At 40.0% G+C, this 17,295-nt stretch overlaps 1 protein-coding gene across 2 annotated transcripts in view; it reads left to right on the top strand.

Moving 5' to 3' along the window:
* The window catches only part of LOC124605322 (probable phosphorylase b kinase regulatory subunit alpha), a 250,327-nt gene that overhangs the window by 5,654 nt on the left and 227,378 nt on the right, over positions 1 to 17,295 (top strand). For both annotated transcript variants that reach the window (XM_047136918.1, XM_047136917.1), the window contains exons 2-3: positions 5,912 to 6,070; positions 6,327 to 6,543. In XM_047136918.1, coding sequence (XP_046992874.1) covers positions 5,912 to 6,070; positions 6,327 to 6,543 — 376 coding nt within the window. The remainder of the gene's footprint in view (positions 1 to 5,911; positions 6,071 to 6,326; positions 6,544 to 17,295) is intronic.

Below are 17,295 nucleotides of genomic sequence, written 5' to 3'. Positions count from 1 at the left end.
GTTGGTAATGAGGATCACCCTGTGGCTAAACATGCCTTGGTGCACGGCCAGCACATCTTGGCACAGTGTTACACCGTTCGGGTTATCTGGATACTTCCCACTAATACCAACCTGTCAGAACTCTGGAGATGGGAACTTGCCTTTCAGTATATCCTCTCTTCTCGTTACCCGCCAGGCCTCAATCTCCGCTAATTTCAATTTGCCGCTGCTCATACCTCACCTGTCTTTCAACAACATCTTTGCCTCTGTACTTCCGCCTCGACTGACATCTCTGCCCAAACTCTTTGCCTTTACAAATGTCTGCTTGTGTCTGTGTATGTGCGGATGGATGTGTGTGTCTGTATACCTGTCCTTTTATCCCCCTAAGGTAAGTCTTTCTGCTCCCGGGATTGGAATGACTCCTTACCCTCTCCCTTAAAACCCACATCCTTTCGTCTTTCCCTCTCCTTCCCTCTTTCCTGATGAGGCAACAGTTTGTTGCGAAAGCTTGAATTTCATGTGTATGTTTGTGTTTGTTTGTGTGTCTATCGACCTGCCAGCACTTTCGTTTGGTAAGTCACATAATCTGTGTTTTTAGATATATAGTAGACATACAAAGTTTCATTTGCTTCAACTAACGACATATATTTCAGCTTCAGACATTTTACAAATCCCACTCTTCATGTAAATATATACTGCTTCGTAAGCCTCTCATGTCTCCAAACATTAGAAAAAACTAATTTACATATAAGAGAAAGTTGGCATAAACACCATGTCCAGTCTCAACCTGATCCGTATTACACTTCTTCCCTTCAACAAGACTAAGACAAGAGTTTTTGTTCGAGAGTACCTTCTCAACTGTTCTTTTTTAACTAACAATAGTCACTGACACTGTTATCACAGAGTAACATAAATACTCCATGGTCCTCTCGTATGCCCTTGCACTAGAACTTTCATGGACCGCCCGACAGGTACTTGGTGTTGTTTGACTGCCATGTCTACATTCTTCTCATGACTGAATTTCAAAACTGCACACACAAAGGTGATGCACAGTAAGTAGGATTCTATCATCCCACACTCACTTCTAAAACATCATGTGTTCGAGATGGTAGAAGGCAGAGTGGTTCTGGAATTTACACTGAAATTCTCGAAACACTACATATCCCCCCCTCAGATAAGACACGCGATATTTTATACACAATCATTATGTAAATAATATCACTCATAACAACATTTCATATCATAACAATATACTTTTCTTATACATGTTTATACATTCATCTTTCACCTCCACAACAATCTTTTTTTTCTTCTCTAGAACAATCTATAGCTGAGCATTTCTTTATTCTGTTCTTACTTTACTTTGATATCCAGACATCAGCTTTTATTTGTGGTTCAGTCAGCTTCCCCAGTATTTGGGAATTGTAAAGACTCTTTCCTTATTTTCAATCGTAAAGTTCAGGTGTTCAAGAACATGAGTAATCTATTTCCATTCTTCTTCGATTTTCTTTTCTTTATTTTTTTATTTTTTTCTACTTTTCTTTGGTATATACTATTTTTACTATTTTTTTGTAGTTTGGAAGAACTCTGGGCAAAATGAAAGTGTTCTTTTTGACACTCGTAAACTTACATGAACCGTAACAAATGCTAGTTGTGCATAGAATTCAAACTTTCGTGAATAATGCCTATAAAATTTGTGACTTTTGTCACGATACTGTCCCCTTTTCTTAGGAAAGGCTATTAGAAACCATGGAAACAAGGAAGTACTTAAATGATAGAAGTTTGTGAATATGGAAAGAGGGAAAAAATAGATAGGTCCTCAAATGAGAAGTAAGAAAGGAAGGGGGGGGGGGGGGGGGAGAGAGTATGGTTGCTAAGATCTAAGAAGAGAAAGAAGATAGCCCCAAAGACAAGAAACCCTTCCCACACCCCTTCCCCAGGATCCCTACCCCTCAGGTACTTGAGTGAGACGCCGGAGGAGGTTTGGTGTTAAATCATCTCCTACAGAACAGACATTCCCACCTTCACTCTTGAGGTCCCCAAAGGAAATCTTAGCAACCCTAGGGAAATGGCAAATGGTGAAGGATCAGGCACACTGGTTTGCGAGGTTTGTCTGAAAGGTGTGATGTGTGTTTTATGTTAGCCATGTTTTATTTGCTCCCTTAAACCATGCTTTTATTTACAATACCCACCCCCTTCAAAACCTATACAAACCCTCCCATTTACATCACATCTGATAAAAGGTACAAAGTACTCTATACAAAACAGCTGTTTAATTATTCACCTCATATTAGATTATCCATAAATATAATACTCTACTCATTTTATTTTATGTCGATATCACTTTATTTCTTATTCTGTGATTCTCCTAAGTTTTCTTTATCTTGTAGTTGTATCCAGTTTTCTAAGCACTATGACTGTAAGATAGTTTAAGCTGTTAGTAATAGATGACAGAATAGTTTAAGATTTTAAAGGAATTCGATGCAGGAAAACTATTTTGGAAGAAACACTAAAAACAGCTCGGGATCCGATGGTAGTCACTCTGCCCGTTAACTCACAATGTTAACATCCCTGGGGGACAGATGACTCTGCCCGGGTCCCATGCATCTGAGATTAACTTTTCTTTTGCACTAGCAGACCAGTATTTTTCTTTAAATTTCTTTTGGAAGTCTCCCCAAGAAGAAAAATTCTAAGTATTCATGGTTCCTCATTCTGAGGCCTCCCCAAGAAGGTACCCCACAGCACACTCTTATCATTTTAGAATCTTCCCAATTCTTTGGCAAAGCTTGGTTGAATCTTTTCAAAAAGTGGGTCAGATGTACATGCCCGTCTGGCTTAAATTTAGGGAATTGCCTGGATAATCCTGAATTAGTCCCCCATTGCAGATCAGTCATCACTTCACTAGTTAATACCACATTAGGTGAAATTACCCTTTTGTCTAATTTATCCTGGATAAGGTTGAATTCTTTCCTTAGGTCCTCTATACCTTTCTTGGTATCATTAAGTTCAGAAGATAGAATAGGAGATACATTTCTGGATGTTACTCTCTCGATAACTTTTTGAACTATAATTTCTTCCACCCGTTTGTCCAAACTACTTATATTTATGATATCAGAGTTCGCCAATTTCTCTTTGAAGTTCCTTTCCACATTATCTACTCATGTATTAACACCTGTAATTTGCGATTGAATTATTGGCATTAAATTATCCTGCTTATCGACACACTCTTTCAAAGTACTCAACCCTTGTTTTACAGCATTATATTTAACATTGCGCACATTTTCAAAGGATCCTAATTTTTCATTAAGCTCTGATTCTACAATATTACATTTGTCATCAATATTCAGTTCTAACCTTTTTGTCAACTTCTGAAAATTATCATTCTGTTTCTGGCTATAGCCAGTGACCATTTGATTTACGTGAATGGTCAAGGAACTAGTCAATTCATTCTTTAAATCTAGTTTTAAATTCTCTACCTTACTATTTAAGGCATCGAATTCAGTCTTCAAAGCATCCATGCCTTTGCAAAGAATACTAAATTCTTTGCTTTGTGAGTCAACTTTGATATTTAACAAACCTATATTTGCCCCTTGACTACTTAAGGTTTCACTCTGGTTATTTAATTGAGAATGTACGGAGTCTAGTTTTACACTTAGTCACATTTTGAGTTTTGATTAAATTTACTATCTCAGACCAGTCAGGTACTTCCTTACTAACTTTCATAGCCATAGCTGGTTCTCGAGTTTCCTTGACTCGTTGTATGTTACCCATATTCTTGCAAGCTTTTGATCTTGTAAGCATTTAACTAACTTTAAGTATGGTAACCACACTAATAAAGTTCACTGAACAGTTTGTACCACTTTGTACTAAAAGAATAAAGTTCTGTTTTACGCTCACCCGGCAGGGAATTTTCGCTGCATTGGTGAGCGGATGTGGAGGCAGGTCAGCACCGGTGAACAGTAGCTGCTGCCGGCGGTGTCAGATGTTGGTTTCCGCGCCTGTGTCCCCGCGATGTGTATGTGAGAGCTCTACACTCTCCGCACTGGATCTTCATAATCGAAGTGTTCTTGGCACATATCTTCTTAGAGAAACACACTGGAATCTTCTTCTCTATTTCTCAATTCAAAATTTTGTTCCTTTAAGTACTTGAACATGTTCCATTATCTCGGAGTAAATTCTTTGCCATTTTTGGTTTAGTTGCTATGGCAACATACAACAGCTTCTTTCCTCATTTTTTGGTCTTAGAATTCTTGTTTTTTTTTTTTTTTCCAGTCCTTTCTCACTGGTTGCCACATTATAACGGCTTTGACAACAATTTAAGTGCGAAGTAAATATACTAACTTCCACTTCTTTTATGATATGACTTACTTGACATACTTGGCTGACTTTCCTTGCTGCTGCAAACTCTCTTTCACTTTCTTCTCTGAAGTATGCTGCTGGGTACAGGAATCTCTTAACTCTGTCGACTTATAAAAATAAATAGACATACAAACTTTCATTTGCTTCAACTAACCTTTATTGTCAATTACTGGTTTCGAGACAAGAAGTTATTACATGTCCCCTATCAAGATCTGAAGATGGTAAACATGCTTACCAAAACCGATAATCAACAATAAAGGTTGTTTACAAGTGATCTTTGCTAAGAAGTTCGCTTTATCGCAAGCAAAAGATTTGTGTGTCTCAGTGCCCTCCAGAGCACCTCAGGAGATATCCTTTGAAAGGTTTCTTCATTAGACTTGTACCTGTGTTGAGTCACTTGGGCTTGTTATTCCCCATAATTAGTTGTCTGGAGTGATAAGGTCTTGGCTTCACAGTGGCCATTCCAGTGGAACTGGAGATGGACCACAACCAATCCAGTGACCTCAAAACTGTTCATCAACGGACTTGTACACCTGAACAGTAAAGTTTGCTGGAGCTCCACCCTACTATAACTACACATGATCCATGACTCCCTTATGTTAGAACTGGGGTACTTATCATGTTTGCACATTTTCAAATAGGAATTTTCATTCATATAACTCAAAAGAGTATAGTGTGTACAGGTACGTGATGACATCCTCACCAATATCATAACATGAAATGGGTGCCTTTCTAACTCTTGCATGTAAAGGGGATTTTCCTTAGACCACAAAATCATGTTACTCCTATTTGAACTGTGATATTTTGCCTATTCATCAGAAAACAGCAAACACCATAATCGAGACACAGTATTTGGAAATCACACCAACAAAGTATAGAAGCCTGCAACTGACTGCTCCGCGTCATTTCAAATAATTTATTCACATACATTGATCTAAATCCTTTCATTTCAAATCTTTTTATCAGATTTAAAGTAAGGAAGCCAATAAAACAAGCATTTATTTTCATAATTGTATGAAGTCAAGTCTTTCAGACACCATACACAGTGTTTTTTTCTTTCTATTTTTACTTCAGTAACAAGAGTACAGTAATATTATTCACCAACAAATGGAATTAAACTTCACAGATTGTTTGTAAACAAGGGACAATTTTCAAACAATCAAGTGCCAGATTTATTAGGACATGGTGTGAGACCAGTGACCATTCTTACCTAGAGTTGGTGTAATTTCTCATTATCTTCTACAGTTCTCTATGTTTGTTCATATTTTAACTGAGTGCTATGACACTGATGGATCTAAAGAGGGAAATTCCCTCAGTTACTTTGTTGCATTCCCTGAAACACATCTTAAAATGCATCACCCAATTGAATTCACACTTTTTCATACAGAAATGCATTGAATTCTGAGGGTGTTGTATCTGATGTGAGAAGGGTAGGGAGCAAAGCAGAGAAAGAAAGGGAATTAGTTCTTAGTATTTTAGAAAAAATATCTTAATTGGTTTAACTGTTGCAAACACATCCATGTAGGTTTTTTATGTGAATCATTATAAATGCCTTCTGTTTTATAATTTGCAGCATCCTGTGACAGGATTGTTCCCAGCAAGCCCTGAAAATAATCATGCATGGATACGTGACAATGTGTACTGTATTTTGGCTGTATGGGGTTTATCAATGGCCTACAAGAAAAATGCAGACATGGATGAAGACAGAGCAAAGACCTATGAGTTGGAGCAGGTAAGAAACGTGTTCATTTCTTTATCTTGTTGTAATTGGCACTGATGCTTCTATAGTTAATGTGAAAATTTTGTAAATTACAGCTAATTTTTTAAAAACATAACAACATTGAACCAACATTTTTTATGTATTTGACTTTGTCACTCAGTAAGTATTTAAAAACTGTGAAAAAATTAATAAGATTTGTATGATTCTTAAATACTTCACAAAGAAATGTGTATCACTATCAGAAATCTGCTCTATATTTCTTACACAGAGTTGTGTGAAACTTATGCGTGGTCTGTTAATGGCCATGATGCAACAGAAAGATAAAGTGGAGAAATTTAAATCAAGCCAAAACCCACTTGATTCACTACATGCAAAGTACAGTTCAAGTACAGGACAAACAGTCGTGGCTGACTCTGAATGGGGCCATTTACAGTTGGATGCTGTTTCCTTGTACCTACTGATACTAGCTCAGATGACTGCTTCAGGTATGACATTGAAATGTTGATATAACATCTTGAACCCTAGAGGGGTCTTGTTAAACATAAGTTAACTATAAATAATGAAACAGCAATTTAAAAATACAAGAGAAAAATTTTAAATGATAAATTTCAGTATTTTTATTATGGTGTAGGAAATCCTATGTATTTTGTGTGAACAAAATCACTTTCTCTTAAGACATAAGACCACATTTTCATTGCAACTTTTCCTAATAGATTTCATTCAACTTGCTCCATTAAGTTTCATTCAATTCATACTAAACATTGTTGCCCAGTTGAAAACATTCACAGTTATTGCTAAGTAGGAAAGAAGCAATAAGTAAGGACAAAGAAGCTAAAGGAAAGAAATGACAAGAACCTACAAATGACGGAAACGAGATTGTGTGTGGGTGGCGGGATTTTGAGGGAGGATATAGAAATGAAAAGAATTGGTGTACATTCAGATCAGATGGGTTGCAGATACCATACATATATTGTAGATTCGGATCACATCTGTGAATGTCAGGAATCAAATTCATACCCTAGAGTCAGACGACATCTATTAAATTCTGAGGCTTTGATGGAGGTGGGAGAAGTCTATGTCACACCGTGCATCAAGCAGGCACAAGAATAACAGCTTTATCTTATAGGGTTTTATGTGTTTATTTTTAATGGATTTGGTTGAATGTGTTGTCCATCCTTGATACTTGCCAATTATTATGTGATTGTCACAGTAAGCTGAACTACATTTGCATGTCAACTAAAATCTGTCACTGCTCATCTCTAAAGTGGCTTTCTTCTAGATGAAGCATGTTTTACCATTGATGATGCTGGAATAGTCGTAGATAAGAGAATGTATGGATTTAGCAAGGATGTTAATTGTATGGAAAAGAAATGAGAAACACATTAGAGAGATTTATTCAGTAAAAAATCTTGAATGCTTGGTGCTCCTTTCCTAGTAACTATTCATTGAAGGACATCTTCTAACACCATGAACTGCACTTAAAATGTTTAATAGTTAGGCAGGAATTCAGTTTTATAACTCATCATCAGTTGTATGTGCATCAACATGTACAATGTGACAATTGCATACATAACGGTGGGAATATAAGTCTATTTACATTATGAATCTGTATATCAATGACATGCATGTTGTAACAGGAAGGTGGATGTAAAGGCATTGAGCGACTGATTGAGCATGAGTTGGAATGCATTTTTGAGCTACATTTATTAAGATATACCAAGTTGACCCAATCTTAAGAAAACAAGCATAAAGTACCACACTTTGTAAATATAGAGTGGCCTAGAACAGATTGATGAACCAGAATGAATACCTGAGCCAATATAAACATACGTAAACTAATAACCATTGATATAGCTGATCCAAACCATCTGTCATTGTATCAATCGTAAACTTTGCCAGTAATGCACAAATGATTGGAAAAAAGTAACACACACACAGCAGAAAATTAATCATTAACTTACATTAACAAGAAACTAGCCAACAGGCCCCAAAATTGCTGACTGCTCATATTGGCATTAATCTCATAAGCATGAGAAATGGATTTAATGAAACCTTTGAAATGTAGCAATTCTTAAAGTGGAAAACTAATAATTAACATCAGTGAATTAGGAAGAGTCTCTTAGGAAAATCATGAAGTGAAGCACTCACCGAGTCAGTCTTAGTTGAATAGTTGTACGTTACTATGAACACTTTGAAATGCACTGCCTTCAAGAATCCACAACATGCAAGAAACATAGGGACTTTAAAACGATTCTGTCAAATATATCCTCACCACGAGTAGTTCATGAATTACACTTTGCAGAACAAGCATACACTAAAACAGTACCTTAAGATTTAAAAGACAAAGCGTATCTTCCCTAATTTTTTGCGTGCTGGTAAGAGGCCAAGTTCCTCTTACAATCACATGACTGCACCACTCAGGTCTCATGGAAGTTACACAACTTCTGACATGTCTTACTTTTCCACTATGACGTGTAGCCACCACTCACAAGTCAGAAGGGCAATAGTGTGTCCCACCGGATAAATGATGTCAATTCAGCCAGGGCTAATGCAGGCCTCTGAGTACAATTCTCACACACTGTTCTCGGAGCTGTTCTGCCAAACCTCCTGGACTGATGGACAGCATGGGCATATGATCCCAGAGTCCAGCCGTATGGTGGACAGCACAATCCACAGTCTGCCCAAGTTCATGGTCACATTGTTAACTGTCCGCCACCATCCTGGCTGTTACTCCCTGCTCCACCTATAGCAGCATCCTCTAGCATGCACCAGCACTGTGCTACCTCATCATGCCTTCAGGTGGCGCAGACCATGAACCTCGTTCTTGCAGTAGGAAAAAGGTGGCACTAGTGCTGATATGGCATATAGTCAGCTGCCTTCCCCCCCCCCCCCCCCTTCCCCGCCCCCCCCCCCCCCCCCCCCCCTCCTGTCCCAGATCTTGGCCAGGGCCAAAAACATCCTTCATTAATTCTTAGCACCCAGCTTAATCGGAGTGAGGTGAGCTGTAACCTTCTTAGCAGTGCGCTGATCTAACAGCACTGTTACCAGGGTAAGAAATCTTCTAATACACAGTGGCCCTCTATACCAGGGCAACAATGTTTTAGAGATTCGTTCTGCCTCATTACTGACCCCCCTGCAAATTATTAATGTAGATAACATCACCAACTTGGTAAGCATTTGGCTGGTGCTGCTGATAACAACTCGAAGCTTCCTTCGTGTGGGCCTCCCACATATTTCACTTGGCCAATCTGCACAGTACAGCAACCTGTTTGTGATTCTTCCCTCCAGGTAATAGATCCTCAATTGCCCACAAGCTGTACAGTGGAGTTACCAACTGATAACCCTGAAGTAACTTGGCCAATGTTGATCCATGAGCCTCATGCCATGGCCAAGTAGGGCAGAGAACAGTCATGATTACTTTGATTCTTATGGTAGTAGGCAGTCAGCATTGATCTGAAATTGTGATTGAGGCACTCAATGTAGGAGAGGTTAGGATAATATGGGGTCATCGTCATGTGATGCACTCCCATCCCTAAACAAAATTGTTTAAATACCTTGGTGGTCAAACAGCTTGCATTTTCAGTAATGATGCATTTTTGCTGTACAAAGTTCCCAAAAATTGTACTTAAATTCTAAGTGGCCATGTTTGTCATTGCCCCTCCAGTAGGTAACAACCATATGAATCTGGTACAGGAATTAATACAAACCAAAATACACTTGTTCCCACCCCTAGATCTCAGCAGGGGACTGACAAAGTCAATGTACATACTTTGAAATGCATTATCAGAGGGCTTCAAAGCCAAGTACCTGACCTTGGTATTCTGAGTTGATTTACTTGGAGCACATACCTGACAGTTCGCTACCCTCTTGCAAATCTCCATGTCCATTTCATTTTCAGCCATAAGGAAAACTGCCTTATCTTCTCCTGTTTTTTGAGTACCCCCAGCTGCCCCCCCCCCCCCCCCCCCCCTCCTTCACCTCTCACATGTCAATGGGGAGGGGGGGGCTCATGGAAAAATGTAAATAACAGCACAATCAGTTCTTCAGGTGCTACAACCTTCGGTTGTTCCAGGCTGTGCACCTTACAGCACAGCACCTGGTCTTTCATTAAGTAAGGATTGACATACTCACTATCTTGAATTATCTGCTTGATGACCCTCAGGTGTTCATCCTGAGCTTGAAATTCTCTAATATCTCTGAACAGACTAAGGATTTGAGTCAGGATGGGACTAGTTTAACCTGCCTGTTCCTATTCACCATCTGGAGGATGATCTATTGGACTATCATTCTTCTGTTCATATGTGCGACTTCAACCATTGGCCATCATGTTCTCAGAGACCTTGATACTACAGACCTCAAATCTAAATGTGAGAATCCTGGTAGCCCCCCTTGCAATTCATCGTGTCTTGTGGGGCCTAGTGAGTACCCAGCTTAGAGCGTGATTATCAGTTTCCAGGATAAATTACTGATGTTACAGGTGGTACTTAATTTCCTGCTTCCCCAACAAAAGAGGGAGGGCTTCTAGCTCATATACAGAGTACTTTCTCTCCTACTCAATTAACCCTCTAGAGGCTGTAATAAAACAGGCTGTATTGTTCATGTGGAGTACCCAATACAGCAGGTTCCGTTGTATGCAATACACCCTCAAACAGATGTGGGTAGTGTATAAGGACACTTAGTGAATAAGGTCCCTTAGTGCAACAGTGGGAAATAATTATAACGAAAATGTTAAACTGTGTTACAGACCAATTAATGTATGTACTTAATCAGGTAATGTAATGTACAGTTAGGATAAGTCGTTATCACTTTGAGATGAATTTCGGGATGTTTTGAAGAGAAAGAACAAGTTCTGGAGTCAGAGTAACCCTTTTCCTTCAGTTTTATAATTATAATTCAATCAGTAAAATTGATTGTTTACCATAACACAAATTAACTGTGTAAACCGTTAAGTTTGGAAAAGCTTAACATTTATGTATCTTTGCAAGTCAGGACAACATATTCTTACAGAAATCACCAACTAAAAATCTGTAATTGAACTCGTAATTAATGTTTCTGGAACATTCAGTGCAATGTCCACATATTATGAAAACTAGAGAAGATTTGTTTAAATTGGAGACATAACCTGATTCAGAAAGTCAATTTGTATCATAAATAATCTTATTAGAATGATTCATTAATCTTTTGTAACACGATTTAAAGATTTTGTGATGTACATAATTATTCTACAGTTTAGCCTTCAAATGTTGCAAAAAGTCAGTTTGAACATTTGATTTGTAATTTTGTGTTGTAGGAATATTACCAGCTCAAAATTGTTTAATAAAATCGCATAATTAATTAAATTACGTAAAGATATATCGAGAATGTTCTGGACTGAATAGTAAGAACTCAATTGTATGTTTCAAAACTGCACTTGTAAAAGATCGTTCATTTTGGAAATATGCATTATCATTGTACTTGTCTTAATTTTTACTGAAACTCTCTAATGTCAGTTTTTGGTGGATTGAGTTACTGCAATTGTAACATCAAACATGAAATAACATAATAATGTCAAAGAACATATTGTTAAAAGATGTATAAATACACCTTGTCCAAAGCCTTGGAGAAGGGCGAAGTGTGGTTGAAGGACTAGCTGGTGTGTTCTACTGCCTGTATAAAGTTGTAACAAATAAACAGTTGTTGACTACAGATTAATTGGTGTATGTCTGGTAGTGACCAAAGACTTTCTGCAGCGAAGTTATCACCTTCAAAAATGTAAAACATGGTACGATCAGCGGTACTATGTTAAACCTGAATTGATGGGATTGCTACATTAGATTTGGTGAATGGAGCTGGTATGAGAAGTTACATTAGCTTTGACGTTGGAGCTGGGCTTCTGGACCTGGTTACATTTTAAGGCATAAGCAATAGCCTTCTGCTCACCTCCTTTTTTTGTAACAGAACCCTGCCCAGTCCTTGTGCCGAGGCACCGGTTTGTAAAAGAAATTCTTTATTAAAATCTGGTAGAGGTAACACTGAAAATCGACCTGATATCGATACGCCAAGCTTCCACCGTGGAGGACGTGAGGCGCAGCGCACGGAACTGTTATGAACGTGCACGCTGAGCAGTGCATGCGCAATGTCACCTCATTACGGCTTTAAATAGTGGAGCTCAGCGCGTACTCGCCAGTACTACTACAGTGGCACTCACCTGAAGATGGCCAGAAGTCTCTGCGCCAAAATATCGTGGGAGGACGTTACTGATATCCGTCTGTATTCCCATGTTTTTATGGAACAATCAGTATGCCGGGAAAGCTTTAAACATCACATCAAGCAACTCTACAGGATGGAAGTGATGGAATGTATTCGAAGGTTCGACAAGTTACGTGAAAGAAGAGCGAGGCTGCTGAGCTCATTGATATTCTTATTAAGTTGCAGAGACAAGGGCGTTATTCCTACGTTTGCCAAAATTGTGCATTTCATAAATACCGCTGCTGCAAACAACATCAAACGTAAAGCAATTGTGGCTTTGGTGAGAGAAAGGATTCGTTTTAGTTGGTGTGAATTGGATTCTGTGTCAAAGGACCTGTTCCACATACATTTGGAATTGGCAGCAAGACTATCTTCTCTGTCGTGGGACTAGGTGGATGGTGTGACATGGGCTAAAGCAAACTGGAGCCATGATAAAGCTTTGTTGAGGCAAACTGCCAAGATTGACAGACTTTCTAAACAGATGCAACAGGAAGTTCCAACTCGACGATCTGCTGTTAATTTGACAGAGAAAACTTTAGATGACGTGACTGTGTCTGTGCCAGCAAAAGGACTGAATTTTGCTGCCACACCCGTTTCACCGCCACTAGTGGATTTCATCAGTGCCATCGAAGAAGCTGTACGCCGTCTTGATGCAGATGAAGCGGAGGAAGTTCAGCTAGAGTCTTGCCATGTATTGACCAGGGGTGCACCTATGAAGAGTAACATCTCGCCCATGGAGAGGATAGCCCTCCGTATCTCACGAGTAGATGTGGATACAGTAGTCTTAAAATCTGACAAAGGAAATGCTACTGTCCTCATACCAAGGGATGACTATATTAATAAGATCAGTGTTTTATTATGTGACTCAACATATCACAAAATCGATAAGGATCCCATGAGCCGAGTGGTACGAAAAGCGGCAGTTCTCCACCGAAGGAGGTCTTCAAGAGACTGAAACCAAACAGTTCAGTTCCACCTAGGCTATATGGACTGCCTAAGGTCCACAAGGAAAATGTGCCATTGTGTCCAGTTGTAAGTAACATTGGAGCAGCCACCTACGACCTAGCAAAATTCCTGGCGTCTTTGCTCAAACCAGTGATAGGCAAGTGTACACATCACATAAAGAATTCTGGTGATTTTATCAGTTGACCTCAGTCACTACAACTGCAAAGTAACAACTTATTGGTCAGTCTTGATGTGGTTTCACTTTTCACAAAGGTGCCTCTGGTGGACTCACTACACCTCATTGTTATATTTAACAACGAATTTTACGAGCAATCTGACGGTGTCGCCATGGGGAGTCCTTTGTCTCCCCTGGTGGCTAATCTTTTTATGGAAGGTTTTGAGGAGAGAGCACTCGACTCTGCCACTTTTAAACCGACAGTATTTTGGCGATACATTGACGACACTTTTATAGTGTGGCCTCATGGTCAGGACCGTCTCAAAGAATTTTTACATCACATGAACTCCATACATGAAAGTATAAAGTTTACCATGGAGATAGAGAAAGATGGTTGTCTGCCATTTTTAGATATCTTGGTGCGACGGAAGAGTGATGGCACACTTGGTCACTCGGTGTACAGAAAGCCCCCCTCATACTGACCTTTATCTACAAGCTACTAGTTGCCACCATCCAGCACAAACAATGGGCGTTCTAAAAACCTTGATCCACTGTGCCCATACTATCTCTGACGCTGACAGTCTTGAAGCAGAACTGGAACACCTGCCAAAAGTATTTCTGGAGAATGGCTTTTCACCTAGGCAAGTGAACAGAGTGATGCAGACCTACAAACGACGGAACAAGAAAGAGGAAGAGGTCTCCAGGTGGACTGCTTATCTACCATTTATTGGGAATATTTCTTCACAGATAGGCAGAATATTGAGAAAGTATCAAGTGAGAGTCATCTTTCGCCCTCCTTCGAAAATTTCATCACTGGTGGGATCCGTTAAAGACGACCTGGGCCTGCGTAAATCAGATGTTTACAAAATTCCGTGTGAATGCGGCAAATCATATATATATATAGGGCAAACAACATGAACTGTGCAGGAACGCATTGTGGAACACCAACGGCATACTCGCCTTCTCCAACCCACCAAGTCTGCAATCGCCGAACATTGTATTTCCACAGACCATTCCATGAATTACGATGACACAAAAATTTTAGCCCATACATCAAACTTTTGGAGCTTGATTATCAATAAATTTGTGAAAATAAGATTGTCTGACAATGAGACTCTCATCAATCGAGATAGCAGTTATCAGCTAAACTCTGCTTGGAATCCTGTTATAGAGAAACTTAATAGTCGACTTAGTTATGTGCATAAAGGAGAAAATTAACCTGATATCAATACACCAAGCTTTCATCGTGGAGGGCGCGAGGCGCAGCGCACAGAGCTGTTATGAACGCGCACGCTGAGCAGCGCACGCCCAGTGTCACCTCAGTACGGCTTTAAATAGCGGAGCTCAGCGCGTACTCGCCAGTACTACTACAGTGGCACTCACCTGAAGATGGCCAGAAGACTCTACGCCGAAATATCGGGGCAGGACGTTACTGATATCCGGCAGTTCTCCCGTGTTTTTATGGAACAATCAGTACGCCGGGAAAGCTTTATAAACATCACAACACTGTCACAGATTGTAATGCCCACTTAGGTGCTAAGAATGCAGCCTCCTGAGAAGGACCCCCAATACATTTATACCCCTACCGGTAGATTTCGTTCAGATGAGCCGCTTTCTCAGCAAACCCATCACTGAACTTACAGAAGAAATTGCTATTCTGACAAACTGAGCAACCTGTTTAACATTATGTGAACCAAGCACTTGATTTATAATTTTCACTCAATCTGGATCGATGAGGATCCCCTCTCCTGACACAATATGTACTGTGAATTTCATTGAAGGGGATGCAAAATGCACCTTCTCAGGATTTTCTGTAAGGCCTGCCTTCCACAACTGCCCAAACTCTTCCTCCAATGTACCAGGTGCTCTTGAATAAGTTACTCTGTACCACTAAATCATCTAAATAGTAGTACACAAACTTGAACTTCACATGAGAAAATACAACATTCATTGATCGTGACAGAAGAGCAGCCCCTCTTGCCAGCCTAAAAGGAACTCTATTAAATTCAAATAAAGTCCAGTTAGTGCCAGCACAGTGACTGACTTGGATTCGTCATCTAAAGTTATCTGGTTGTTCGCTTGGTTAAGCTCTAGTGTGGTAAAAACCCGAGCCCCTCGGAACCACCCAAAGGACGAGTGGTTCCCGATAATCCACTACCGACAGAGATTCCCCCCATCTATTTAGGCACTAGAAATATTGGTGCCCTTTAGGGTGACTTAAAGTGATGAATGACACATTGATCAAACATTTTCTTTGTTTTTTTCTCTTAGTATCTTCCTCATTGGTGGAAATAACCTATGCAGTGTCACCTTAACTGACGCCTGGTCCACTAACTCAGTGCCACCGCGTGCATGTGAGTGACCCCCAGTTTCTTTGTTACAACATATGGAAATTGGAAACAAACAGCTTCAATTTTGTGAATTTAGAATTTCTCGCCGAATCTCGATGATGAAGTCCTCTTGGGTAATCAGCCAAGTAACGGCATCATTCTGCTGTATAGCAGCTGGACCTCAGGCCAGTCTGCATTGGTAGTGCCAATCGAGTACCTCCAGAAGGGGTTTCATGGCCATGAGATGGGGGAGGGGGAAGAGTTGTGGCTGGTGGTGGGGGCTCCTTGCATGCAGGTGGTTTGGGCTTCATCTCCTGGTGAGACCAAATGGAGAAATTTGCAGTGGCAGAACGCAGTATCAGTTAAAACAGTACGTTTGATTTCGAGCAAACAAAGCTGCTGTGCAGGGCGAATGGGTTCTGGGATTCAATCTTCAAAAGAGGCTGCTGAGGTAAGTGTCCATGATAACTTTGTCAACTAGGATAGCAGTTTCCAATTTAGCACTGCATGGGATGCAGCAATAACAAAAATATGACAGGAGTATTTGATGCAAAACTGCTGAAGGTAGCAATTGGAATGGGCAAGCCCTACCAGAACATGATGCCCAAACCAACCAGCATGCAGGGAGCCTCCGCAACCACCGGCTGTCCTCCCACCATGGGCTGTGACACCCATTCTGGAGGCACGCGATTGATGCTGCCGATTCAGCCGAGGCAGGGGAGCCTGTGGTCCAGCGGCTATAAAGACCTGGACATGACATGAACCCGACACCTGAGCCTGAAGATGACAAGTAGAAAATTTGGTGAAACATTGCCACAGAACGATGCCTTGACTTGGCTGATAACCTGAGAAGACTTCATGAGCTTCAGTTTTGTTCTCAACAAACACATTCAAATTGTTCAATCGATCATTACAAGTACCTGATTTCTTGGGATTGCTTCTTCCTGACTACAATGGCAATAACCTCAACACAATGGCAGAACTTGAACAGAGTTCTCAGTTTCAATATAAAATATAAGCTCCTCGTGGCCCAAACTGTAATTAAACCCACATTCCCAATGAAGTCAGTTCCACGTATGCAAGATGTCGCCAGATTTTTTTAACAGTCTTCATATTAGTTTTCCGCAAAAATTCTCCCAAGGCCACCTTAAGCAGCAAACTCCCTTTAACTGTTGAACTTGATTTGTCTGCCATTACAAATAATCCATTTTCCAATGACAATCCTTCCCACTTACATTCACCTCGATGTTGGGTGAACCAGTCAGAATCAGTTGCCGAGATAGTACTCTGTAAATCCAAGTGTGGCTGTATCTGTAATCACATATATTAGTTTATACTTTCTATGATACAACAATTGTCATAACTAAGGCTGCAATGTCTTCTTCATAGAGCCCTGTTTCATGTAACCTGGCCTATTACAATTCCAACATTTTAATTTCGTGTTTTCCCCTCTCATGGAATCTTCTTCCTCAGTACCTCCTGATTGTACCCTGACCTGGACAGTATTGCCCTCTGTATTCACTTTGTTGCTCACAAAATTCTTCCCCTCCCATTTGTAC

This window comes from Schistocerca americana, chromosome 3 (assembly GCF_021461395.2).
Source record: "Schistocerca americana isolate TAMUIC-IGC-003095 chromosome 3, iqSchAmer2.1, whole genome shotgun sequence".
Lineage (NCBI taxonomy): Eukaryota > Metazoa > Arthropoda > Insecta > Orthoptera > Acrididae > Schistocerca > Schistocerca americana.
This window is presented reverse-complemented; position numbering and strand designations above follow the sequence as displayed.